The sequence below is a fragment of the Triplophysa dalaica genome, chromosome 19, assembly GCF_015846415.1.
Source record: "Triplophysa dalaica isolate WHDGS20190420 chromosome 19, ASM1584641v1, whole genome shotgun sequence".
NCBI lineage: Eukaryota > Metazoa > Chordata > Actinopteri > Cypriniformes > Nemacheilidae > Triplophysa > Triplophysa dalaica.
Window position 1 is genome coordinate 1329117 of NC_079560.1, and position 24071 is coordinate 1353187.

A 24071-nucleotide genomic window follows, 5' to 3' on the forward strand; every position below is an offset into this window, starting at 1 on the left:
ATTTCTCTGTTTGAATATTAATCTGTTTCGCTAATGAAACGCTCATCCATTTGCTCTCATGTATTCGGCTGTTATTACCATAGTTAATCAGATCGGATTCTCCGGCCCCTGGGGCCGTGTTCTCCCTCCATGTTGCTGGATTCCTCAACGCTTTCAATTCATTCTCCAGGGCTTCACTGTCGCCATGACGACAGAATCCCCCACTAAACCCTCGGAAACCCCTTCAGCACGGCCTAATGAGAGCGAGTCAGCTGCAGTTGGGCAGTAGCCCTGTCTATTGTTTGCAAGCATGGCCCTGTGTGTGTATGTGCGTGTATGTGTGTGCCCCTTCGAGACGTATCCCAGGGTTCAAGATGAGGCACAAATTTCTTCTAAACGGAATCGAAACAAAATGACATCGGATGTTTTATCATGCAACTGCACTGATGTTTTTGATTAACACTATAGCCTCAAGTATATGTTTGTGTGTAGTATGCATACTAGACAAAACAAGAATCTGGAGCATACATGGCGCTGTGACCTCATTTTCCAAGATGTGCGATTTGCAGCATCTCATCAGTTTGTGCTGCATTGAAAAATGTATCCCACGATGCAATGCGCTCAACTTTCAAGTGTGACCAGAATAGTCCAATTCGCTAATTCTAAATTTTGATTTTACTACATGCTCAAATGTTAAGACATTATGCACACGATTCGACTCGGTTTATCTAAATATATTTTCTGGAAAGTGTGAGTTAATTCTAATATATTGACATATTGTCACGATGTTGATTCACTTATCCAGCAAAATTATATTTGCAGAAACTTCATTATTGAAAATGTTTGTATTGAATACTTTTGCACACTTGCACACTTTTACACGCTCTACTTTTAAAAACAAATAGGCATTATAGTGCATACCCTGTAGTATATAAAGTACATGAGTACTTCATTCTGAACACGGCCTTTGTGTGCGAGAGTTCAAACATCTCCCCCCTCCTAACCCGAGCGTTCTTTTGGCCTCTCCTCAGATCTCTGAAGAGCTCTCGGCTCCATCTTCTGCTGCTTGGACGCGAACCTCTGCAAGAATCCTTAATGAATCAGTTCTCATCCCTCGATGCCATGGCGTTCAAGTAAGTAGTTGTTCCGCATCTTGTGTGCCGTGAATGCATCTTCTGTTTTTCTTCTTGTTTTCCTGTGTGATGTCAGAGTCTATCGTCAGGTTAGCAGGACCCCGATTACGCCTTCACGGGAAAACACTGGCTCATAAAGGGTCTTTTCTTTGAGGGCCTCTCGGAGATGTTGGGTGTTTGCGTGGAGGCCGATTTGCATTTTCGTTTTGGCAGTGTTGAGATTGTCATGCTGGCTGTTCTTTTGTTTTACTCCTTGGCCCGTAATTGTCACTTTTTTGTGTGTCTTGTGTGGTCTTTCATCTGGAGTTCTTCACGCTGACAGATAAAAAGATGTTTTATTGTCTTGAGTAGATATTCATTAGATGAGGGTGAGGCTAGATTGACTGTTTGACATCCTGGTAATGTTCTCCACACTGAGGTGACTGAGTTTGAGGTTTTAAAGTTTGTCACTTGAACCCATGAAAGTAAAGTCACAAATTATATTTTATTAATGGACATCCATGAGATTAATGAGAAATGCAAATGAAAACTTCTGATGATATGTCATTAGAGTTTGAGAAGAGATGACAACAATGTATCAAACTGAGCTCAGATTTGTCTCGTCTGCAATCCAAAAGTCAATCTTATTGGAGATCTCAATATCAACTCAAACATTTCTCACTGAATTTACTCAAATCCAGATTATTTCACCTCTTCATTCGACATTCATTATACACATCCATACTCTATTTTGCACATGTATGTGTCATGTGTGTCGTCAACAGAGACCAGCAAGTACAGCATAGTAAGCATCTAATGTCTTGACATCTGCACACCCACTAAACAAATACTGGTTTTGCCATTTAATTTTTTTGCATCAGAACAACGCAGATAAAGTTCTAGATCAGTAGAAAAAGTCGGTGAAGTCGTGAGTGAATGCTGACGCCTCTGTTAATGATTGACAGCTGTCAGATGTCTTTCTAACGCACACGATGACTCTTGAAGTTTGGACGGAAAGCTGAAGCCAAGCTGTCATTTATTGGAGTTTCGCTGATTTTAAACAAAATGAGTGAATAATTTGTAGCGTTGGTTTCTGAAAGAATCGTCTGTTTTTAAATGTTGACATCATATGCAAATAAATGCACTGACGTTCATCTGAGACGTAAATAAGAATTGAACATATTTTTTTTTATCGAATAACATCTCAAGCCGCATCATCATCACCACTGACACTGTGGAAGTGTCAAGCTCGTTGAGAAGTTGTCAGAAAGATCAGATGTATCCTAGCAGCCCGCTGATCGGAGGCCCTGATTTAGTCGTCTATTGTATTGCCTGTGCCTGTCACTTTTGTTGCGCAATTGTTTGTGCGGTGGAATGATAAATGTGCTTCTGAAGAGACCGAAAGAAGAACAGAGAAAGGACGAGAGAACAAAGACGTCCTCCTCCCAACACTTCTTTAGATTCGTGTTTATCTGAATACATGTCTTCCTCCTTTTCTTCATCTCTCTCTGTCTGTCTGATATCTCAGTTAATGTTGACACGGAAGTGTTCTTGAGGACGCCAGTGCGTCATTTTCACTTCACTGTTTTGTTATTTTGAATCTTCGTGTTTGTTTGTATAGTTTGTGAATAGCTTTGCCTATTGTCTTGTCTCCGAGTCTAGATTTGAGTTTCTCTGAAAGTTTCCAAAAGAAAGTTCTGAAGCAGATGTTACACTGACATAAGCTCTCTTTTAAAAACGTTGTTTTGGACAGGTAGAGAGTATTTTGACGACAACGTGTGTTTGTTAAAGATCTGGGTGCTTATGTGCGTAAACCGTGTAGATTTTGTGTTTTTGCTGTGTGTACTCGCACTCGGTTAGTGGTAACGCTGAGTATATTTTTTTTGTTTACCTCAATATAGAGAATTGCACATTTCAATACCACTTCTGTGTTTACTGCAAAATAAGCGTTCAAGGACAGTATGTGGGCATGATGCTGGTTAAAAACATCTTTCTTGTGTGTTTGCAATGTGTGCAAAACAGGAAAAGTGCAAGTTGTGCAGTTGTTTCCTTTACACGGTGCATATAAAAAATCTTAGATCCACATGTGCAAGTCAGTTGATATTGATGAAAGAATAAAGATCTACGTTATTAGATCTAATCTAATCCAATGAAATGAGAATTTTGTGTCATTGACACGTATCAATTTTATAAAGCCTGCATGGTTTATTTATGTTAATATGGTTTCTTTACTTAATACGGTTATTCTGACTGATCGATACATTGTCGTTTAATTTGAATTAATTCTTTTGAAATTGTAACATTGATCTTATTTCTTTAACATTGCTTTATTCTTTTCAACAACCAACTTTTTGTTGTTGTTGTTGTTTATTTTCAATATGTGAAAAATGAAATGTGTTTTATAAATCTGTTCACACCTCCAGACCTGCCCCCTCCCTTCTCTGTTCCTCATGGATGTCAGTGTCTCATCAGCATATGAACAGCGCGAGGTCACATGACCTGGAGATGATTTAGGCACAGTTCAAAGGTCAAGATCCTCTGACCTGTCACCTCTGGGCTTATGACGACTCGAAAACAAACCGGAAACCATCTGCTAAAGCCGCTGTGAATCATTTACACATCATTTACGTTATCACAACCAGTTTTGACATGTCTTCCGTTTTGTTTAAAGAATATAAACCTCATCTCTTGCTTTGTCAGGAAAGTTTTAACATAGAAGTAACATAACACCTCGGCCTAATAAACCTTTGAACCTTTCAATATCTCGTGTATCATCACCACGTGAAAAAATACTGTGGTATTTCATAAGAAACTAGATTAATATTTTCGATCTGGAGTATTCTACACTATATATACTAAATTATCGTTTATGTGACAAGGCTCTTAAATCTCATCTCATTCACAACTGAAAAACAAAAATGTTGAAGACATTAAAAACATTCGAAGAAGATTTTTTTCGATTATTTCGAACTTTTCATGCCTAAATTTTTAACATTCACTTCTAAATAAATGTAAGTTGATTAAAATCTCATATCCTGTCGTCTTTGAGAGGTTTGCGTGAGATTTCATGGCCTGTATTGAACTATAACAATATCCTCTTCTGATTTTCAAGTGCCACGGTCATCCATCAACTCTGTTTGTTCTCACATCTCTTATTAACAATCAAATGATCGTCTCTGTGTTCAATGACAGAATCATTCATTATGAAGAGGGCGACCCGTGACACCTTTCGCTTCCTCATCCTCTGTTTGACTGATGCCTCGGTCACTGCGTGAGACGTGCCGGATGCTGAAGACACGTTTTGTCCACGGGGTCTGAAGTGGCGTTCGAATGTTTCCTCTCGCCGTGACCTTTGACTTATATCGCATCAATTTTAGGCCGCTGTCAGTACTCTGACAAGAGCTCAAGTTTGTGTGAGATAGACACCTGTCGTTTGGAGAGGGCAAACTCGATTTTCAGAACGTCCTCTCAGTGCTGATACAACAAAAGTTCTGGGGACCTTGAATTAAATTGAGACTGACATCAGAAAGACATTAGCATGCACCACAGTCCCTCGTTGGGTCATTGTGTTCCACGGGGTTCTGTGTTTTTGTGCGCTGGAATTACGTCTGCATGACTGGCACATCTACTCGTTCACGGTTTACAGACTGAAGTTCACTCGCTTTCTCTCGGACATACATGAAATGTTTCTGATGGTTTCTTTCAAGCAAAGGTTCATGATCTCTGTGATGGTAACTAGACAAAAGCGGTGGATAGTTCTTCTGCTTTGTGTTTACAAAACATATTCAGATTCGACCAATGGGTGTTTCCAAGGGTTCATTGGGTCATTTCCAAATTCTGAATTTAGTCGTCCCTTTTAGCAAAATTTTCATAATTTTTTGAAGTGTCATGCAAACACTGCGTTACGTGAATATGGAAAATGAGCATTACTTGTATTGTGTCATCAAGGGGATGGGCAAACAGCTTTTATCAGATGGAAACCAGTTCTGCAATATCACAAGATCAGAGATTGTTCTGGAGGATAGAGTTTTATTGACATGTTTATGTTAAACAGCCGTGTTTTGAGTCTTGTGTAGCAGTCGTGTGTTGAGAGAACTCAAATCTAACTTATGATTTTGAGTTGGTGAGTAAAATGTTTTCGAGTACATTACAGTATTTTTGTGGTATTCTTTTATTCCTGCTGTAATTTTGATCAGTAATGTAATGTCAAATGTCTAGGATTTCATGTTAATGTTATGAATAGTATTGTTTTGCTTTTGGATCTAAGGTTGAGCTTCTTGTGTGTTTGTGTGTTTGGATCTAAGGTTGAGCTTCTTGTGTGTTTGGATCTAAGGTTGAGCTTCATGTGTTTGTCTTTTGTCTTGTTTCTGTTACCAGTAAGAAATCTTTTTCACAATTTCTAAAACTCTCTGTGTTAATAAATATGTGTGATGTGTGTCTTTCATTTGTGTGATGTCTAACATCCACTCATACGTCCAGTCGATCTGTCACTCCATGATAACACTCACTCTCTCTCTCTCTCTCTCTCTCTCATCTCTGTCTCTCTTTAGCCGGCGGATTTTGTAAATTCTCACTGAAGGACGGATCCACTCATCTAGTCGAGCAGCGTGGAAGAGTCACAGGTTAGACGCTTCATCCTCTTTTACACTCCCTCTCACTCTCCTCATGAGTTTGTTTTGGGGCTTCTGCTCACTCACTCATCTGCTGTCCGGCCTGCATGCTGCGATGACATCACTGCATGAAGCTCCTCCCCCTGGGCCATCGGCTCATGCGCGTGTGCTGATCTTGTGTTTAAAGCTGCATGTTACTTTCTTATTTCCTTTTTTGATTGTTCAGCTGTCATCTCGGCGACAAGTGATGCCCTGCAGTTTATTCTTTTATTTTATTCTGTTTGCACGGTTCTTTTCTGTCTTATGTTTTCCTTTATGCTCGGGTTTCTACTTTGGCTTGTTCACTCTCGCTCTCTAGCATGTGCCTGGTTTTGATCATTTTAATGATGCAAATGCATTTAATATTTTTTAATGAATGCTTAATTGATGTTGAATTTCTTGACTGTTCATCTTTTAACCCTCCTAAAGAAAGCAATGCTAAAATGTGTTGTTGATTATAGACAGAAACTCATTCAGCCGTCCTCTGCACAGATTCAGTCAGGGTTTATTGTTCTTATCCATCTGGGTAAAAGTTCACATATAAGAAGTAAAGAACTAGATCTAGAAATCCCAAATGTATATCCGCATACTTACTGAACTTTGTGTTTCACATCGTTGAATTTTCTTTGTAATTAAGACAGTGAGTTAAGAGAGAATTGTCCATTTTCATGTTTCCGGGTTTCTAAGCAGCAGAAGTTGTGACCTTTATAGAAGTGAATGGGAGACTACCTCAAAATATATTTTTGCATTATCATTTGCTCAGATACCAAAAGAAAACTCGACATACTCAAAATAGTGTTTTTTACTACTTTCAACAAATTGAAAAGGTCTGATAACAGCAGTCAAAAGAGTGATGGAAAATGTACTGTTATAATTTACACCCTCGAACTATCGTTTTCTTTTTTTTGTAATTTGATGCAAAGGGTAATATAATACAATATGGTAATATAAAGGTACCTTGGTCAAATGTATTATTTTAATTTTTGCTAAGAGAAACAAAAATGCAATTAAATTAAACGGAAAAGTTTTTCATATTTTTGGAACTTTAACAATTTAAAGCAATATTACGCTTGAACCCTTTTTCGTCTTTGACCCATAGACATAAAAAATATATAAAAAACATTTACGATACTGATGACTGTCGAACGCAAAGATCCATTTTTATCATTAAATTAGTATTTCTTTAATGTTGTTTGTTTATTTCTTTCCAACATCATCTGAACAAGTAGACGTGTTGAGTCCTGTCTGTGTATGATTATAGTCACACAATGTTGCACAATAAGGCGACAGTCTCTTCCTTTCAACGCTCGGTTCTTGGCCGCAATATTCAATGTGGGCAGTCAAAAGAGCGACTTTGGGAACTAAAAGAATCAGACTGTCAGAATGAGCATTTATTCTCGTGTTTGCCAAGGTGCAGAAGGAGCCGGGGATGCTGGAAGTTTTCACAAAGGTATCCAAGAAGGCCTTTTTGTCTTGACTGAACTTAAATCCAAGCGTGAAATTGGTGGCATGCTAAAGATGGTGTCCTCTTACAATCTTAATGATCCTGGGACAGTGAGAAAGAGTCCTGGGGTTTTCTCTTGTTGTGAAGACTCGTCGGGGCAGAAAGAGGAACTGTCAGGAACGGGAAACAGGACGATGTATGGCATAATGAAACCACAGAGTTTCTGGTTTAGTGTAACCTGTCGTGAGCGAGAGAGGGATTAATAATCAGTGCTGGGTGGCTCAATTGTAGATTTAAATCACATCTAAATGTTATGGACATGTTTATGAGCTGATGGTTTTGATGCGTTCTAATAATTGTTAAGATAATGTAAATAAATGTTCTGTGTTTTGGATTGGACACTGGAGGAAATGTTCAGAGTTTTCTTCGACAAAACAGTCACGGTCAAATAGTTTCGATGATTTGACTGTATACTGCTCAGACATCGTAACCTGAAATAACCTGAAACCAACACGGCTCTTTTTATTTCCTCGGGGATCTCCGTCTCACTCTCTCTCCGCTTCATTGAAACTCCTCTCGTGTCTAGTGGTAGGGATGTAATACAACCCACTCTTAAACCTGATCGCCCACTGTGTGTGAGTTTTATTTATACACGGACACTATTCAGAGAGAAACTAAAGATTCCTGCTTTCATGCACAAATGCACACACAGTGTTAATGATTCCTGAAACAACACACACACGCACACACACATGTATGTTTTATTATCTCCGTGGGGACAGTCCAACGGCATACTGAGTTGTATACTGTACAAACTGTATATTTTATCCCCTAACCCAACCCCTAAACCTAAAGATAGCAGAAAACTTTTTGCATTTTTAGATTTCCAAAGATTATCGTTCTGTACAATTAATAAGCTTTTGTGCACGTGGGGACCTCAATTTTGGTCTCCACAGTGACACGAGTCCCCATGAGTTCTTGTGCATTCAGGTTTAAGTCCCAAACTGGGATATAAAAACAAGGCCACACACACACAGTAGCTCGATAACCACAACGCACTGAAAGCAATCTGGCCCTCCCAAGGTTAAACAAGATCTGTCTCCTAAGATTTTGTCGTACACACACACTTCACAGCACCTGTGTTTAGACATCACAGTCCAGACGTCTGTCTTTGATCAGTAAATACTGTATTCTCTCTGCGTGTTCTGTTTTAGTCAATAATGTTGTGAAATGACCTTCACACAAGTCAACATCTGCTTGTATTCAGTTCACAATGTGCAGATCAGATCAGGTGAAAATTCTATCTTCATTTGACTTGGAAACATGATATTAGTTGTACGAAACTCCCCACCATCATTTGTTTCAGATGACGGCGGTTTGTAATGTGTATCCAGATACTGTTGGGGTGAAGCGTAATACCCACCTGCTTCACTTTTGTAATAGTTACGGGAACGTTGTGGTCTGACAGACAAACCAGGATGAAATGAAACCCGACTGTGGCACAGGCCAAGCGGAGGAACATCAGAGGGAAAGAAGTGCTTCAAATCCTGTTCTGGTTGAGCTCCAGTGACTCACTTTAAGCTCACGATGTTTCAAGATTAATCTTCAGATAATAAAGAGTTTGAACTCATGCATGCTTCAGAGAAAAGGTTTTCTTATCAAGAACTCTTTTAGGCTTTTAAGGTTTCTGGAGATAAAGCGTTATTGATGTTACACTACTTTAAATTCTTTAGATTAGTTTATTGGTTCTGGAGATGGCAGAGGAAAAGTGAAGTCCTCTGCTTAAAACATACTGTGTGTAACCAAAAAACACATTTATGACCCCAAATTTAATCATAGGTGAGCTTTAAGAAGACGAAAGTATGCGGCAAAAGTGATTTTATCCATAAAATTATAGAGCTGTGGAACAATGACCAGAGACCATTTCAATATAAAAATTTCTGATTTCACAATTTTTTTGTTTCATTTTTCTTATGTTTCATTCTACAAACAATATTTCTCCGAAATTTCATGTAAAAATATTGTTTCTTTTTGCAGAAAAAGAATTACTGAAGAAATGCTGTGTTTTTTTAGACCTCAAATACTGCAAAGAAAAGTATTCACTTTTATTCAATAAGTATCAGATTCACTTTTAAGTAATTAACAGTAATAATTTTACATGTTTTTAGGAAAAGTTCAAAAAAATGTTTTGTATGATATCCTGGACAGTTTTTTGTTGATGGATGACTTTGTCACTCCTGAGGTTTTATTTTGTTAAAATTCAACACACTGGACTGGAATGACCACAGTACATCTAGAAATTATGGGTACATAAACATTTTAAACGGTCTCTTCATTTATTCTGCGGCTGGATATTTTTTGCAATTATTTATTTCCAAATGTTTTTTAAGTTTTTAAAATCCATAATTTTTAGTTAAAATCATTATACTCAAAAAAAGTAATTAACACATAAAGTAATTACCTGCAATTTTATGTTTCACTGGAGGCAAACGTTACAGATCTTTAAGTGATGGTGTGTGTTTGTAAAGAAGTCACAAAAGCAAACATTGAAGTTGGTCCCTGAGTGATGCACTAAACTTCTCCAGTAATCATAGAGAGAAATTGTTACCATGGAGACAACAGTAGTTAAATATTGTATTGTTGCTTTAACTACATCATTTATTCACAATTCAATAAGTTTTTAGAGATTTCATGACTGACTGAGAAACATTTAAGAATGTTCTTTAATGAAATTATCTTGTGATATCTGTTTGTAAAAGTCATTTGGAAGCTTTAATGAGAGATGCAGATGTTTAGGGAACGTTTTCATTTTGGCCTTTTTAAGAGAGCACCAGAGGTAGTCATTATGTTTAACAGTGTAGTCACACGTGCGTCTCTTTCACTCTCATGTAAAGCGTGTGTATTTTAAAGTTGTTGTGTAAATATAGGTTTCACTGGGACTGACCCTCATGAGGTTTTTGTGTGGTCACTTTAGGACTGCCCTGTTCTCTGCCACTGTAATTATTTATGAAGGAGTTATTTTTTGTCCTTTGGGTTTCTATTAGCTTTCTATCCTGCATGAGTTAGAACGTAACCAGAGCACTGCCTGCTTTCACTTAGATGCCTTTTCAAAAGAAATTTAGATGTTTCCATTTATATAAATATGTCTTTGTGCTGCATGCAGAATAAGACCAATACTGTTGGTTATAATTTATCTTTTTTAATATACTTAAAACTGGAGAATTTTCCTTTTTTTCCTCATATAATGTCAAAGAACAGAATTTTAATGAAACAAAAACAATACCATCAAAAAGCCTAAAATTACAGAAAACGCAAAGCTGTCACTTTGACTCCGTATCTTTGCTCTGTTATTGTGTCGTAAAAGCGGATTGTGTAGTTAAATTGTGGTAATGTGGCCGGGTAACATACTCTCCCATTTTGCGGTGTGCTGTTTTTAAAGCAGGTGTTGTGTTCTGTTCTGTTATTAAAGACTTCAGAGGCAGTTTGCATTGCCAGTCCCTGCATTACGGTCAGATCTGAAGGTTGTTTGACATGTGACTGATTATGTAGTTTTCTTCCATGTGGACTGTAATTGCACGCTGTCACTTCACTATGATGTCATGAGAGTTTAGTCATCGGATGCCAAACCAAGAGTTTAGGTTCACTGGTGCATTTATGGGTGTGCCGCACATCTGTCAGCTCCCTCAATTTTTATGATGTTACTTGTTTTCCTTCCATAATGTGACGTGAGAATGTAACGATATCACCCATCAGAATCAGATATGAAAGGTAATGCAATTATTGCTGTAATTTATTACACATCAAATTAAAAACACAAAATGCATGGATTAAAATGCAAGCAAGACATCTTTTCTGGTGATGTCATCATGGCCTTGAATTTCAAGACCCAATCAAATCTCCGGATGAAGTCGAGTCCTGAAACTCTGGGTCTTGGAAAAGAGCAATCCTAAGCTAAACAACAAACCACTGTGACACACACACACACAGGCCCTTAAAGCATGAGAGGTTGCAGAGAAAGACGGGGATTGTGGGAGCTGTCAGCGGGTGTAATGGGAAAGCTGATTCTGGCAGAGGGGCATTGTGGGTCGGCATCGATCACTGTGCCACGTCTGTGAGTGGCAGAACAGAGCGGGTACAGAGAGAAGGGCAGTAGGGAAGATGCAGGGCACCTTTGGCAAGCATTAAATGTTCACGGCCGCCGTATAGTTTCTCAGTCGGCAGGATGCCATGGTTTATATCCAGCTTTCATCTCTGAGCCCGTGCGTGCGGCGGACCCAAAACAGGTGCTCGGCATACTGTGAGCATTCAAGCTTGAAGAGAATGCTGCGTGTGCACATCGGGTGGGTTTGGAATGGCATACTTCTGTGTGACGCATACTGTATATTATACACCAATACAAATTTACTGTATGTATAGAGTAATAGTGTGAGCCACCATGTTTGCCAAATTGTGCAGTAAACGGTCTAGCATCCCAGAATGCAGTGCACTCGACTTGACCTTCTATGTGCATGTGTGACAAATGAAACAATTGTGATGTCAGTCCCAAATCTGATTTAATCTAGTGAATGTGATGCATATTTAAAGCGGAGGTGACACAAACTTGTCAAAATTGAGTACACATAGAGTAGTATTGCATTGCATACTTTGTATCTTTTTTGTCTTTTTTGTTTCACATTTATAAAAGACAGATACAGCCGGACGATTATTTCCGAAAAGAGTCGAGCCCATGAAGGCGTTCCCCAGGGGGTGGGCGGAGCTAAAGAAAGAGCACACAATTCATCATCGCATGATCCCTGCATAACTGTCGATGTGTTGTTTGCATTATGCACATACACACCGATTGCGAACAAAACACAGACAAAACGAGTTCCACTTACCGTGTGCGGTTCATGACCGGCATCTATTAGCACTGGTGCCATCTGTCAGTTTCAAACGACCTGCAAATCCAGCGTTATCCACCATTTATATGTAATATTTATCATAGAAGTGCTGTGAAAAAACGTACACACTTGTACGGCTGAACGACGCACAAAAATGTACGTGCTCTTCCTCTCGCTCTCCTTCTGGCTCATGTGTCCACGTTTGTTGCACACATACTGCCCAGAATTGAAAATAAGGACCTCTGTTTCGTCACGATAGTCCATGGTTAAAAATAAATTGCGAAACTTGTACGAAAGCTGAGGGAGTGTTTTTGCATAGAAATACAGCGTTATACGTCCAACTCGTTTTTTGACACTTTTCTCATGTTTGGCAGGAGAATCCAACACTTGTAAGGGTGTTAATAAGTCAGAATTCATGCAAAAGCTTTTAAAGTTTTAGGGTGATACAGAAGCATGGAGGCCGAGAGGGTGGTCATTTCTTATTAAAGAAAGTTTTTGTATCGTTTTAAAATGAGTATGTTCTCACACACACACAACTGTCTGCTGTGTGTGAAGCTTTTGTTAATTGTTTACTGCGACACACACAGACACACAATAGGGTCTTTGTATGTGTTTGACCTCCTTAAGTAAAACCTTGCCAACATAATGTTGCGTAGGCCTATATGATGATTTGGTGTGTGGTGTGTGGTGTGTTGTTTGTTTCCTCCCTGAGGGTGTGAAAGCTCATCTGCTGGAGATCAATGTTTATTTGACAGTGTTGATTTCTGATACATCCGTCACTGGTGTATGTCAGTAATCGGTCACACTGATGCCCGCGGCCTCGCGCTGGTCTGACCGATCTCCAAATGTACGTGTTTGTCTTTCTGGGTTTCTGCCTAAACTTGAATTTTTATCTGTGACGACATTAAAAAGCTGATGGATGAATATCTGATGCATAAAGTCACAATGTGTTTCTGCTGTTCTTCATTTGATATCATGCAGAACTACACGTGAATGTAAGAGGAATTTGCATTTGTTTACTTTGTCCACTAGAGGAACTGATAAGAGATTGTTTCTGAATGTATTGTGTTTGGTAAATCCACACACGTGTGTTCTAAGAAAGAAATGAAACGGATTCATCTAAAGATTCAATATAAACCGAACGCTGTGGTCTGTATTTTCTCTGTCCTTCGGGCTGTTGGGTGGGAATCTTTCTGTGATGTTGAGATGATGCTCTGTTGGATCCGTACGGTTTACTCTTATTGAATTCCTCTGTCTTTATTATCTGTTTTACTACAGTTTTCTCTGTAACTCTCTGCTCTTTTATTCCCCAAGTTCAGGACGTTTGGAAATCATTGAAAGAGCAATAAGTAAACACCTGCCTGCATCATCATCTGCCTCTAGGATCTCAGTGTTTTCTTGTTTTTGTTTCTTTCATGCATGTATTGTTCTGACTCTTCAGTTAAAATTTGTTTATAATGTATACATTATTGAGCGTAAACCCATTCGGTTTGTGTCATAAATCAAGTCTTGTGTTTCTAGAGAGAAAAACAAACATCCTGTTTTCTCAGATATGGCATTTTAAATGCGTGTGAGGATGTAAAACTTTAGGATTGTTATAGAGATGTTTCCAGACCGGTTCTGTGGAGAAGTCATGAACTCTTTTTACAGACACAGTTCTGTGATAACAGTAAACATCATCTCAGGTGTCATGTGTTTGAGGGTTAGTACACGCCTGTGTATTTGTGATCTTAGAATGTTTGAATATATGTACAGACCTGCTATCGCTTTCTTGAGCACTTGTGTTTGTGGGAATTCAAGTTTTAAAACTTGTAAATGTCAAGTACTGTTGGTTTGTCACACAGTGATGTAAAAAAAGGTGCTTCAAAAGGTTCTTTGATGCCATAGAAGAACTAGCTATAACTAGCTATTTACATAATTTTACAATTCTTAATGTATCAATATTTGATTAGTTTAATAAATTAATTGTAACGAATCGTCAAAGCCTTTAAACAGACAATTCATTGCCATAATTACAATTATTTTATAGACAATTTATCATCAGTCAACCGTCATAATCATGACAGCCCTAGGATATAATGTGAGTGTTTAGTTTGTCATGGAACAGAAGAGCAGATTGTTGTTACCGGTGTCCTCTGATAGAGAGAGAGAGAATTTGTTCGGTGGAACACAAAATGTTTGAATGTTCACCCCTTAACACCCCAGAAAAACACAGAAAAAGCACATGTAGTTTCACTGAATATATTAATGAATGATTTTCATTAAGTCCGTTTCACATGTGATTTGGGAAGACTTTGATGACAGTTTCTTACTTTTTTCGCTTTTGTTGCTCTTGAAGCATCTTTCGACGTTCTATGTAGTGTAAATATGATATTTTCTGATGTATTGATGTGAAACTCTTTTTTTTTTTTTTTTGAAATTGAACAGTAGGTTTGGTGGATAAATGTGTTGATTTTCAAAATGCTAAATGACAAGTGAGGTTAAGCTCTCATCCGGTCTCACCGGAGCTTGTGATTTGATTGGCACTCTCTCTCTCTCTCTCCCTCCCTCTCTCTCTCTCTCACTCTCTCTCTCTCTCTCTCTCTCTCTCTCTCTCTCTCTCTCTCTCTCTCTCTCTCTCTCTCTCTCTCTCTCTTTCTCTCTTTCTCTCTCACACAGAGGAAACCTCACGCTGCCAAAGATCCCGGAGTCTAACATGGCTCTGAGTGTGTTGGGAGTATTTCTGGGATTGCTTCTGGAGGTTTCCACACACGGGCCTTCCAGCGTTCCCAGAAGCTCATGGAAACAAGAAGGTGAGGAGTTTTTGAGCATTCGTTTCTCTAACAATTAAAAAAACAAGCGTCCTGCCACGTTTCTTGGATATGGTGCTATGGTACATTATGATTCTTTTCTTTAAACAACCCTTAAAAAAAGCTTCTAGTTTGATGGTATCTTTGAATCTCTCTCGCATTACCATGGTTCTGTATGACAATGGGATATCTGAACTGCCATGTGACTGACATTATGTTTTTGGAAGGGTTCTTTTTCAATGAAAATGTACTCGCTTCTCATTCGTAGTGAATTTAACACCGAAATAAAGGGTAGTAGTTATGAATCAGATGAGAATTGGTGAGACGTTAAGTTCTGTTTAGAAGCACATTTTACAAGCAGCGGAAGTGAACCACGTGTGTAGTGGTTGTAATGAATAGAATCACACACATGTGCCACCTGCAGACTATCAGAGCTTCAGTTTCTTGCAGTCGGCACACACACACACACAACCACATGCTCAACCCGCAGCCAAACACAACTTCTTATATGTCAACAACACATAACTCAGACATGAGTGCTTGTGCACCATGTGTTAAAACACAAAGATATGCACACCTTTCTTAGGTTACCTTCAGTTTTGTGCTCTCATTAGCCATAACAAGGTTAAATGTTTAAATACAAATGTACAGAATACAAATAATTCAAACCACTATGTAAGGGATACTATACAGTCAGACGGTTGTTATCGCAGAAATAAGCCCCGACAGTTTGATCAGGACCCGCCACGAAACACTGAAGGGGCTTATTTGTCGATAACAGCCGGCTGCTTGTACATTATCCTGCTTATAAGATGGCTACTTGCTACATTAAAACAAACTGGACATGAAATGTGAATTTAAAATATTTTACTGAAAGCAGACCTTCAGTGAGAAAAAGCCGTTTACTTTCATTTTTTTAAGGTAAGAAACGATGTTCAGATGTCACAAACAGGCAATTTAGTTTAAGCATTTGTAATATAATGTTACATATGTTATTTAAATACATTTATATTTCATTTGTAAACAAAAAACCTCTGTGCATCCGGGTAACCGTGTGTTATTCGTTTTGAGTGGTTGTTATCTGGGAATAACGACTCTGCCGCGACTGGCCAATCAGAATCAAGCATTCCAACGAGCTGTGTAAAAAGCGATGGGTTACTGCATCTTATTACACAGCTCATTTGAATGCTTGATTCTGATTGGCCAATCGCGACATTCCAAGGGTTGTTATTTTCAAAAAACAACCGCTCAAAATGAATAACACCCGGTAACCCGGAAGCTGCAAATCATTTTGAGAGGGGCAGTTTAATATTACACAAAAAATTATTTTAAATATGCCTTTTAATAACATATTTGACATTATATTGACAAATGATTAAACCAATTTCCCTGTTTGTGATGTTTAAACGTCGTTTCTTACATTAAAACCGAAACTAAACGGCTTTTCCTCGCCGAAGGTTTGCATTTGATAAAAATGAGATAATAAAATATTTAAAGTTCATTTCCAGTTTTTTTCTCATGTGGCAAGTAGCCGTGTGATAAGCGGGATAATGTACAAGCAGCCGGGTGTTATCGCCAAATAAGCCTCTTCAGTGATGAGTCCTGATGACACTGCTGGGGGTTATTTCTGCGACAACAACTGGCTGCATGTACATTATCCCATTACTTAAAAATAATTTCATTGCTTTCTCAAATTTTCTCAACAAATATTTTCCTCTTATTTTCCATCTCGCTTGAATCTTGTCATCTGATGTGATTGTAGATGTGGAGCTGGTGCAGTTCTGGGAGCCGGGTGTGTTCAACTACACGACTCTTTTGCTCAGTGAGGACAGAGGTGTGCTGTATGTGGGAGCTCGAGAGGTCATTTATGAACTCGACATGAAAAACGTGTCCGTCAAGAGAAACCAGGTGAACATCGGTTCTTATGTTGAGTTTCATAAACACCACATTCGATGGTTTTGTATCGTCATGTGTTTCAATCTCATCTGACACATTTTGTCACAATCTGTTCATTTCGTTCCCTTTGTAACTCGTGTTCCAGCTGCTTTGGAATGTTCCAGAGAACGACATGTCGATGTGCATTTTAAAGGGAAAATCCAAAGAGGTAATGTGGAAAAACAAGACACTGAGCGTCTGTGAAATCTTTGCTGATATTTGACCCATGGTAAAAGTATTTGTGTGTTTGTGTTTGTGACAGATGGAGTGTCGAAACTACATTCGAGTTTTGCAGGTTTTGGATGAAGATCGTCTTTATGTTTGCGGGACTCATGCGTTTCAGCCTCTCTGTGATTATTTGGTGTGTAACGGCTCTTTCAACTTTTATCAAACTTTAAATCTTAATGGCAGCAAACACATGATTCATCGTGATGTTTGCTTTGAGGTGTTTCGAAATACCAAAAGTGAAGCTTCGTCGGAAATGATATTCCAGTTACAGTATCGGTCAACTTGAGCTCAAAATGTTGAAGTTTCTATGATCTTGTGAGAATAATAGCTCAGATACTAAATTTCGGTATATTTTAAAAGCTTCCTCCTACTGTTGCCAGAAACTCGAGATGAATGATTGAATATTTTATGACACACATTTTCCCGACTTAGAACTTAGCAAGTTGTGTTTATTATTAAAAAATGAGGTTTGTCTTTTCGTTTGAAATCTGATCATTTGATCTGATGATTATTTCTCTTTAGTCGCTGCAGGATTTCAGGTTAGAGAACAGAAAAGAGGACGGTCGTGGGAAATGTTCCTTTGATCCTGCTCAGAGCTTCAGCACTGTGATGGTCGGTAAGTAGTCGGCAGGGTTCTGATGTCACGTGTTGTTCTCTTCGCTCAGCCTTGAATGCATTGCGAGATGTTTCTTGTGTTCTTTCTTCAGACGGGGAGCTGTACTCGGGTACAGCTTATAACTTTCTGGGCAGTGAGCCGATCATCTCCAGATATTCTCCGTCTCAGAGTTTACTGCGCACCGAGTATTCCACGTCCTGGCTCAACGGTAAACCTCTGAGATCTCAGAGATCACGTTACAATACACTAAACAACCATTCAGAAACTATACTTTTCAAATAAGAAGTAATAAATGATAGAAAATAAAGCTGATAAAGAATGCCGTAGAAGAACTATTTTGGGCCGTCTGGTTCTATAAAGAACCTTAAATATGCACAGAACCTTTCTGTTTGAAAAAAGATGAGTAAGTAAGAAGAAAACCTTTAAAGAGCACCTTTTAAAAAAGTTTTAAATAACCTCCCAGTCTGCAAGAATTGTTGTCAATAAATTGACACTGAAATCACTACACAAACACATGATGTTTTCACATCAACACTTATTGAGTGTTCTCATGTTTTTCTGGTTCTCTGTGCAGAGCCCAGTTTTGTTTTTGCAGATGTGATTCGGGAGGGACAGAACAGTCCGGACAGAGATGACGACAAGATTTATTACTTCTTTACAGAGGTGTCGGTGGAGTATGAGTTTTTTGGCAAACTGCTCATCCCCAGAATTGCACGCGTGTGCAAGGTGAGAGATCATCTAAACCAGATCACAACCGTTTCCACCTGGCCATGGGGTGATATTATCAAGAAATACGGTTGATCTTTTAGGGGTCGTTTACACGAGACCGTGTTCAAATTAAACGCAAAACAATTTATGCGTCTTTGCCGTGCGTTAAGAGGAAAATGGCGTGAAAACGCAAACTTTTGGAGACGGGTCTCAAAGTACAACTTTTTGAAAACGTAGCCTTTTTCGTTTCCATTTACACTGCAAGATGGAAATTTCCAATGACGACGACGTCACACGCTTGCGTATTACGCGCTTGGTGTTGCGAGTATAGGCAAAACAATATGGCGGCTTCCCGTACTGTGAGCTGCTCGTCTATGTATTAACGGTTCCCCAGCGAAATGTGGATTTGCTGCACCAATAAGACCAGCGCAGAGACACTTTTTACATTCGCCAGACTTTAAACACACATATACGTCGACCAACGGTATTAAAAAAACCCTTTGCCTTATAACTGTGCATGTGTATGTACCAAGGCACGTCCTGTTTCTTTACACAACAACATCGCCATCCACTGGCCTGGTGTTCAGACAGCAGCGTTCATATGCGTTTTCCTGGAGCCGTGTAAATGCAGACAGTTTTCATAACGCTGTCATGTGTACGTGAAACTTTTCAAAAACGCAAAGAACAAACGTTTCAGTTTTGCATCGTGTAAACGTGGCCTTAGTTACAATCAAGTATTGTTTGCATCGAGGTTCTTACAACAATAGTTTATTTATATAAATCACCCCTCATTAATATGTCATCCACCAAAACTAGATGCAAACCAAATGTAAATACTTGGTAGCTTTATTTCTAAAAGTAAGGTTCATATGTCAACCCACTAAGGGATGGTCCCGTCCTCATAACATCTCTTTATATCACAGGGTGACCAGGGGGGTCAGAGGACGCTGCAGAAGAAATGGACATCATTTCTAAAAGCCAAACTGGTGTGTTCAATGCCTGAACTCAACTTTGTCTTCAATGTTGTTCATGATGTGTTCATTCTGAGAGCGGTGAACTGGAGAGATACAGTCATCTATGGGGTCTTCACGTCTCAGTGGTGAGTGGTCCGAACAGATAAAAAAAACGTGATATTTTTAGCCGAAACTACTTGTTCCTGTTCGTCTTCATTCATTTGTATATGATCTGTCATCTGAGACTCTACTCTGAATCTCACAGACAAATAAATCAAATTGTGTTATGTTTTTTTGCATGGATTTTATGGATTTTTCTTGAAAGATGTTCTTTGTTCGTTTTAGGGGGAATGTGGGTCTGTCGGCGGTGTGTGCGTATAATATGACTTCGGTGGATGAGGTTTTCTCCAAAGGAAAGTTCATGCAGAAGGCCACAGTGGAGCAATCCCACACGAAATGGGTTCGGTTTAATGGTGCCCCCCCGAGTCCCAGACCCGGATCGGTTAGTATCTCTTCCATAGACTGCTGGATTTCCATCATTGGTGACCCTGCACCACAAAACCTGTCTTGTGTAGCAAGGGGTCATTTTTAGAACGTTTAATACATTGTATGGGTCAAAATGATCGATTCATTAGGATATAAAGTAAAGATCATGTTCCGTGAAGATATTTTGTTAATCTACTATCGTAAATAGACAAAGTTTTAGTTTTGTGAGTCATATGCTATGCTAAGGACTTCATTTGGACAACTTCAAATGTGATTTTCTCAATATTTAGATTTTTTCCCATTCCAGATTTTCAAATAGTTAAAAAAGGTGCTTTGATGCTGTAGAAGAACCTCTTGGTTCCTTAAAGAACCTTTAACATCTGAAGATTACAAAACAGGACGAAAGAGATGGTTCTTTAAAGAACCTTTGGCTGAATGGTTCTTGTGGAACCAAAAACGCTTACTCTATGACTTCACTTGAACAACCTTTCAAGCACCTTTATTTTTAAGTCCGAATATCGTCCTATCCTAACAAACCATACATCAATGGAAATCTTATTGATTCAGCTTTCAGATGATCTAAAATTAAACAAAGATTATGGCTTCATTATGATTTATCTGATGGATTGGGATTTAGTACAGAAATACTAAAATTGGTACCCAATAGTAAGCCCACATTCTCCTTGAGTTTATATGAAACGTGCATTTCTATTGGATCAGCACATTTATAGATTTTCAAAAGACTTAAAGGAATAGTTCAGCCAATTTACAGTTTATTTACTCACCCTCAGGCCATCTGAGATGTAAGTGACATTTTTTCTTGAGTAGAACCATAAAGAAGATTGTTTGGTAAATCCAGAGCCCCTCTCTGCTTCATATAATGGGAGTCTATGGGGTTCACCTGTCTAGGAGTTCCTAAAGCACATCATTCCAAAAAGTGGCTCCTGGCGACATGTTGATGTTTCGTGAAGCGAATCATTTGATATTTTCATAAAACTGAACGTCATTTTAATTAATTTAGCCATAATGTGCAGCCTCTGAACACAATCTTCTTCTTGTAGTATTTGGTGGCGGATGGCATAACAGCGTCTGGTATGTTTAGCGCCACCTGCAGAAAGGGAGTGTTGATGCTGTACAGTATGGCTAATATTATAGAAAATGACGTTCAAATTTATGAACATATCTAGCCAGTCACTTCACCAAACGTCAACATGTTGCCAGGAGACGCTTTTTGGAATGATGTCCTATAGGAACTCTTAGACAGGTGACCCCATAGACTCCCATTATATGAAGCAGAGAGGGCTGTGGATTTACCAAACAATCTTCTTAATGGTTCTACTCAAGAAAAAATGTCACCTACATCTCAGATGGCCTGAGGATGAGTAAATAAACGGCAAATTGTAGTTTTTGACTGAACTGTCTCTTTAATATCAGACCTTAAAGTGATAGTTCACCCAAAAATGAAAATTATGTCAACATTTACTCACCCTCGTATCATTTCATACATGTATGAATTACTTTGTTCTGATGAATACAAAGAAAGATATTTGGAAGAATGTTAGTAATTTTCAGTTCCGGTGTAGGAAATATTAAAGGTCAAAGGCCCCAGATGTGTTGTTCTCCTAAATTCTTCAAAATATCTCATGTTGTGTTCAACAGATCAAACAAATACAATATTCTTTTCCTGCTACGCTAGTGGATGATGTCCCAGAGCTGAAAATTGCTAACATTCAATTCAGATACAAATATCTTCCTCTATGTTCATTGGAGCGACGAAATTAATACAGGTTTGAAACAACCTGAGGGTGTGTAAATGATGACAGAAATGTAATTCTCGGCTGAACGGTCCCTTTAATCAGCTATTCTATCAGATGAAGTCTGTATGAAATGATCCTCTCTCAACAGTGCATCAACAATCAGAATCGCATGCAGAACATCAACTCGTCCCTCCAGCTGCCTGACAAAACCCTTCAGTTTGTGAAAGATCACCCGCTGCTGGAGGACCCGGTGCTGCCCATCGGGAACGGCCCACGATTCATCACCAAAGACATCAACTACACCCAGATCGTCGTGGAGAGGGTGCAGGCCCTCGACGGCAACACCTATGATGTCATCTTTACCGGCACAGGTGAGAATGTTGGGTGAAATAGAGAAGTGCTTCTTGTTTCTCAGTTACACGAAACTCGTATCCTAATAGATAATGTATAATGTAATCTGTCTTGTTGATATGTTCCTGATGTCTTGTGCTGTGTTTGTAGATAAAGGTTTACTGCACAAGTCTGTGCTGTTGGATGGAGACGTCCACACGGTGGAGGAAGTTCAGCTGCTGAAGAACTCTGAGCCGATTAAAACACTTTTACTTTCCAAGCGTGTGGTAAGAACATTTCTCTTCTTTCATGTCTTTATTTGCTCTTTGATAGTAAAAGTTGGCGTTGTAAAAGCAGTAAAGTGAAGTGGACGTACAGTGAGCTGTTCCTCTTTTTAATGTGACCTATGGAGTGATGAACAATAACAGAAGCAACAGGATTCAATTTAATGTCATTAAACATAAAGAAGGAAGTTGAAAATAAAGACAAACTTCCCTTCTGGCAACTAATCATCTACTATTACACACACACACACACACACACACACACACACACGGACAGTTTGACTGTGTTTATGTTCTCGTCCTCAGGCGCAGTTCTTGTACGTTGGTTCTGACTCCGGCGTGGTGCAGTCACGCACAGCCTTCTGTGATAAATACCTGTCCTGTGACGACTGCGTTCTGGCCCGAGACCCGTACTGCGCGTGGCACACACGTTCTGCTCAATGTGTGAATATATTTCAGGAAAACACTGACAAACGGTGAGAGATGAGCAGCATGTCGTGTCTGTCTCTCTGATGGGTTTATAGTGTCTGTGATGTGAGGCACTGTATCATGTCATCAAGCTATTTATTTAGAAAAAAGTGGAACATTCTTGACTTTGAGATACATTGTCACATGTCAATATTTACTCTGTGTTTTTTATGTGTGTGTGCAGGAAGTTGATTCAGAGCCTCAGAGGGGATGCTGGGACATGCCCTCCAGGTGTGTAACGTGGAACGTTATCGTATTAAAGCTGTATAAGGAAGACCAGACACAGGAACACGCTGTGTTTCTCATGACACATGACACTGTGTGTTTTATGTGTGGTCTATCTTTAATCTAGTTTTGTGCATCTGTTTCCGTTAGAGGGAACCCACAGAAAGAGCATGAGAACTGATCTCTCATTCGCCACTATTGCACATGTTTATTTGTCTTTAATACACACGATCTATCTTCAGTATAGCTTTGTAGTCTTTCTAGATGTCCATTAGCCATTCAGACCCTGTTTACAGTGCACTAAAAACGGCTAACTTTTACTATATTTACTATATTTTATTAGTAAAACCATGATACATTTTTCCTAAGGATCAGATCCCAAAAATGCTATGAACAAAAAGAGGTCTAAGTCTCCATACTGCTTAAGGGCAGATACACATTTCGCGTGCATACCACGCCACTTTCTCTCTTCAAATGACCCGTGGTCTGCGCACAGCACTCTAAAAAGTTGAACCATTTTCAATCTTGATGCGCCAAGAAAAACCGACCTCGTCACCCCCTATTTGCGCGGCTGCCACGTGTCTTCATTTAAAATAATGAATATGCCGGCGGAAAGACGCGAAATGTGAATCAGGCCTTAGTGGACCAAAAAGGATCTGAGTGCTCTTTCAGGGACAGAGACAGTGTGAACATAAAAAGAACTCTGTCCTTTTCTCTTAGTCCAGTTAAAGAGGTCTGAGTTTGGTTCTTTTAAAGAGGGCCCAAGTGTGAAAACAACCTAAAAGAGTACAGCATCCACTGCTCGGATGCAAAAACTCTTATTTGTGTTCAAATCATCATTCTGAGTCTGTTATGGACAACGTTTTTGACGGAAGTGTGTGTTGTATTTGTGAAGAAACCACCTTTGAGAGGGCATTAAAAAGTGAGCACAGAATATTTTTATTTGAAAATATGTGCATTAATTTAATATATTGAATGTTCATAGAGTTGAATGAAAATGATCAAAAAGTTGGTTCTGGCAGGCAAAAAAAATGCTGGCAGGGAAAGAGTTAAAGACATATAAGGCTATGTTTACATTTGACATCTTTTTTGAAGCTTCAAGCATGTGTTTTACATTATAATCCTGTGGAGTGAACCGTGATTTCAAAAAAAATAAAATGAGTTTCTTGAAATCTCTTTAGGAAATAAAATATAAAATGAATTAAATGCTCAATAAAATCAACGACAT

The 24071-nt window shown here is 38.9% G+C and overlaps 1 protein-coding gene across 4 annotated transcripts in view; it reads left to right on the forward strand.

The window, feature by feature from the left end:
- sema4d (sema domain, immunoglobulin domain (Ig), transmembrane domain (TM) and short cytoplasmic domain, (semaphorin) 4D) overlaps nucleotides 1-24071 on the forward strand; it is a 35388-nt gene that overhangs the window by 8053 nt on the left and 3264 nt on the right. For all 4 annotated transcript variants that reach the window (XM_056730838.1, XM_056730835.1, XM_056730837.1 and 1 more), the window contains 15 exons: nucleotides 1011-1112; nucleotides 5642-5713; nucleotides 14723-14856; nucleotides 16616-16761; nucleotides 16895-16957; nucleotides 17051-17149; nucleotides 17539-17632; nucleotides 17724-17840; nucleotides 18207-18358; nucleotides 19264-19439; nucleotides 19639-19795; nucleotides 21685-21907; nucleotides 22038-22153; nucleotides 22457-22626; nucleotides 22803-22849. In XM_056730838.1, coding sequence (XP_056586816.1) covers nucleotides 14760-14856; nucleotides 16616-16761; nucleotides 16895-16957; nucleotides 17051-17149; nucleotides 17539-17632; nucleotides 17724-17840; nucleotides 18207-18358; nucleotides 19264-19439; nucleotides 19639-19795; nucleotides 21685-21907; nucleotides 22038-22153; nucleotides 22457-22626; nucleotides 22803-22849 — 1657 coding nt within the window. In that variant the 5' untranslated portion in view covers nucleotides 1011-1112; nucleotides 5642-5713; nucleotides 14723-14759. The remainder of the gene's footprint in view (nucleotides 1-1010; nucleotides 1113-5641; nucleotides 5714-14722; nucleotides 14857-16615; nucleotides 16762-16894; nucleotides 16958-17050; nucleotides 17150-17538; nucleotides 17633-17723; nucleotides 17841-18206; nucleotides 18359-19263; nucleotides 19440-19638; nucleotides 19796-21684; nucleotides 21908-22037; nucleotides 22154-22456; nucleotides 22627-22802; nucleotides 22850-24071) is intronic.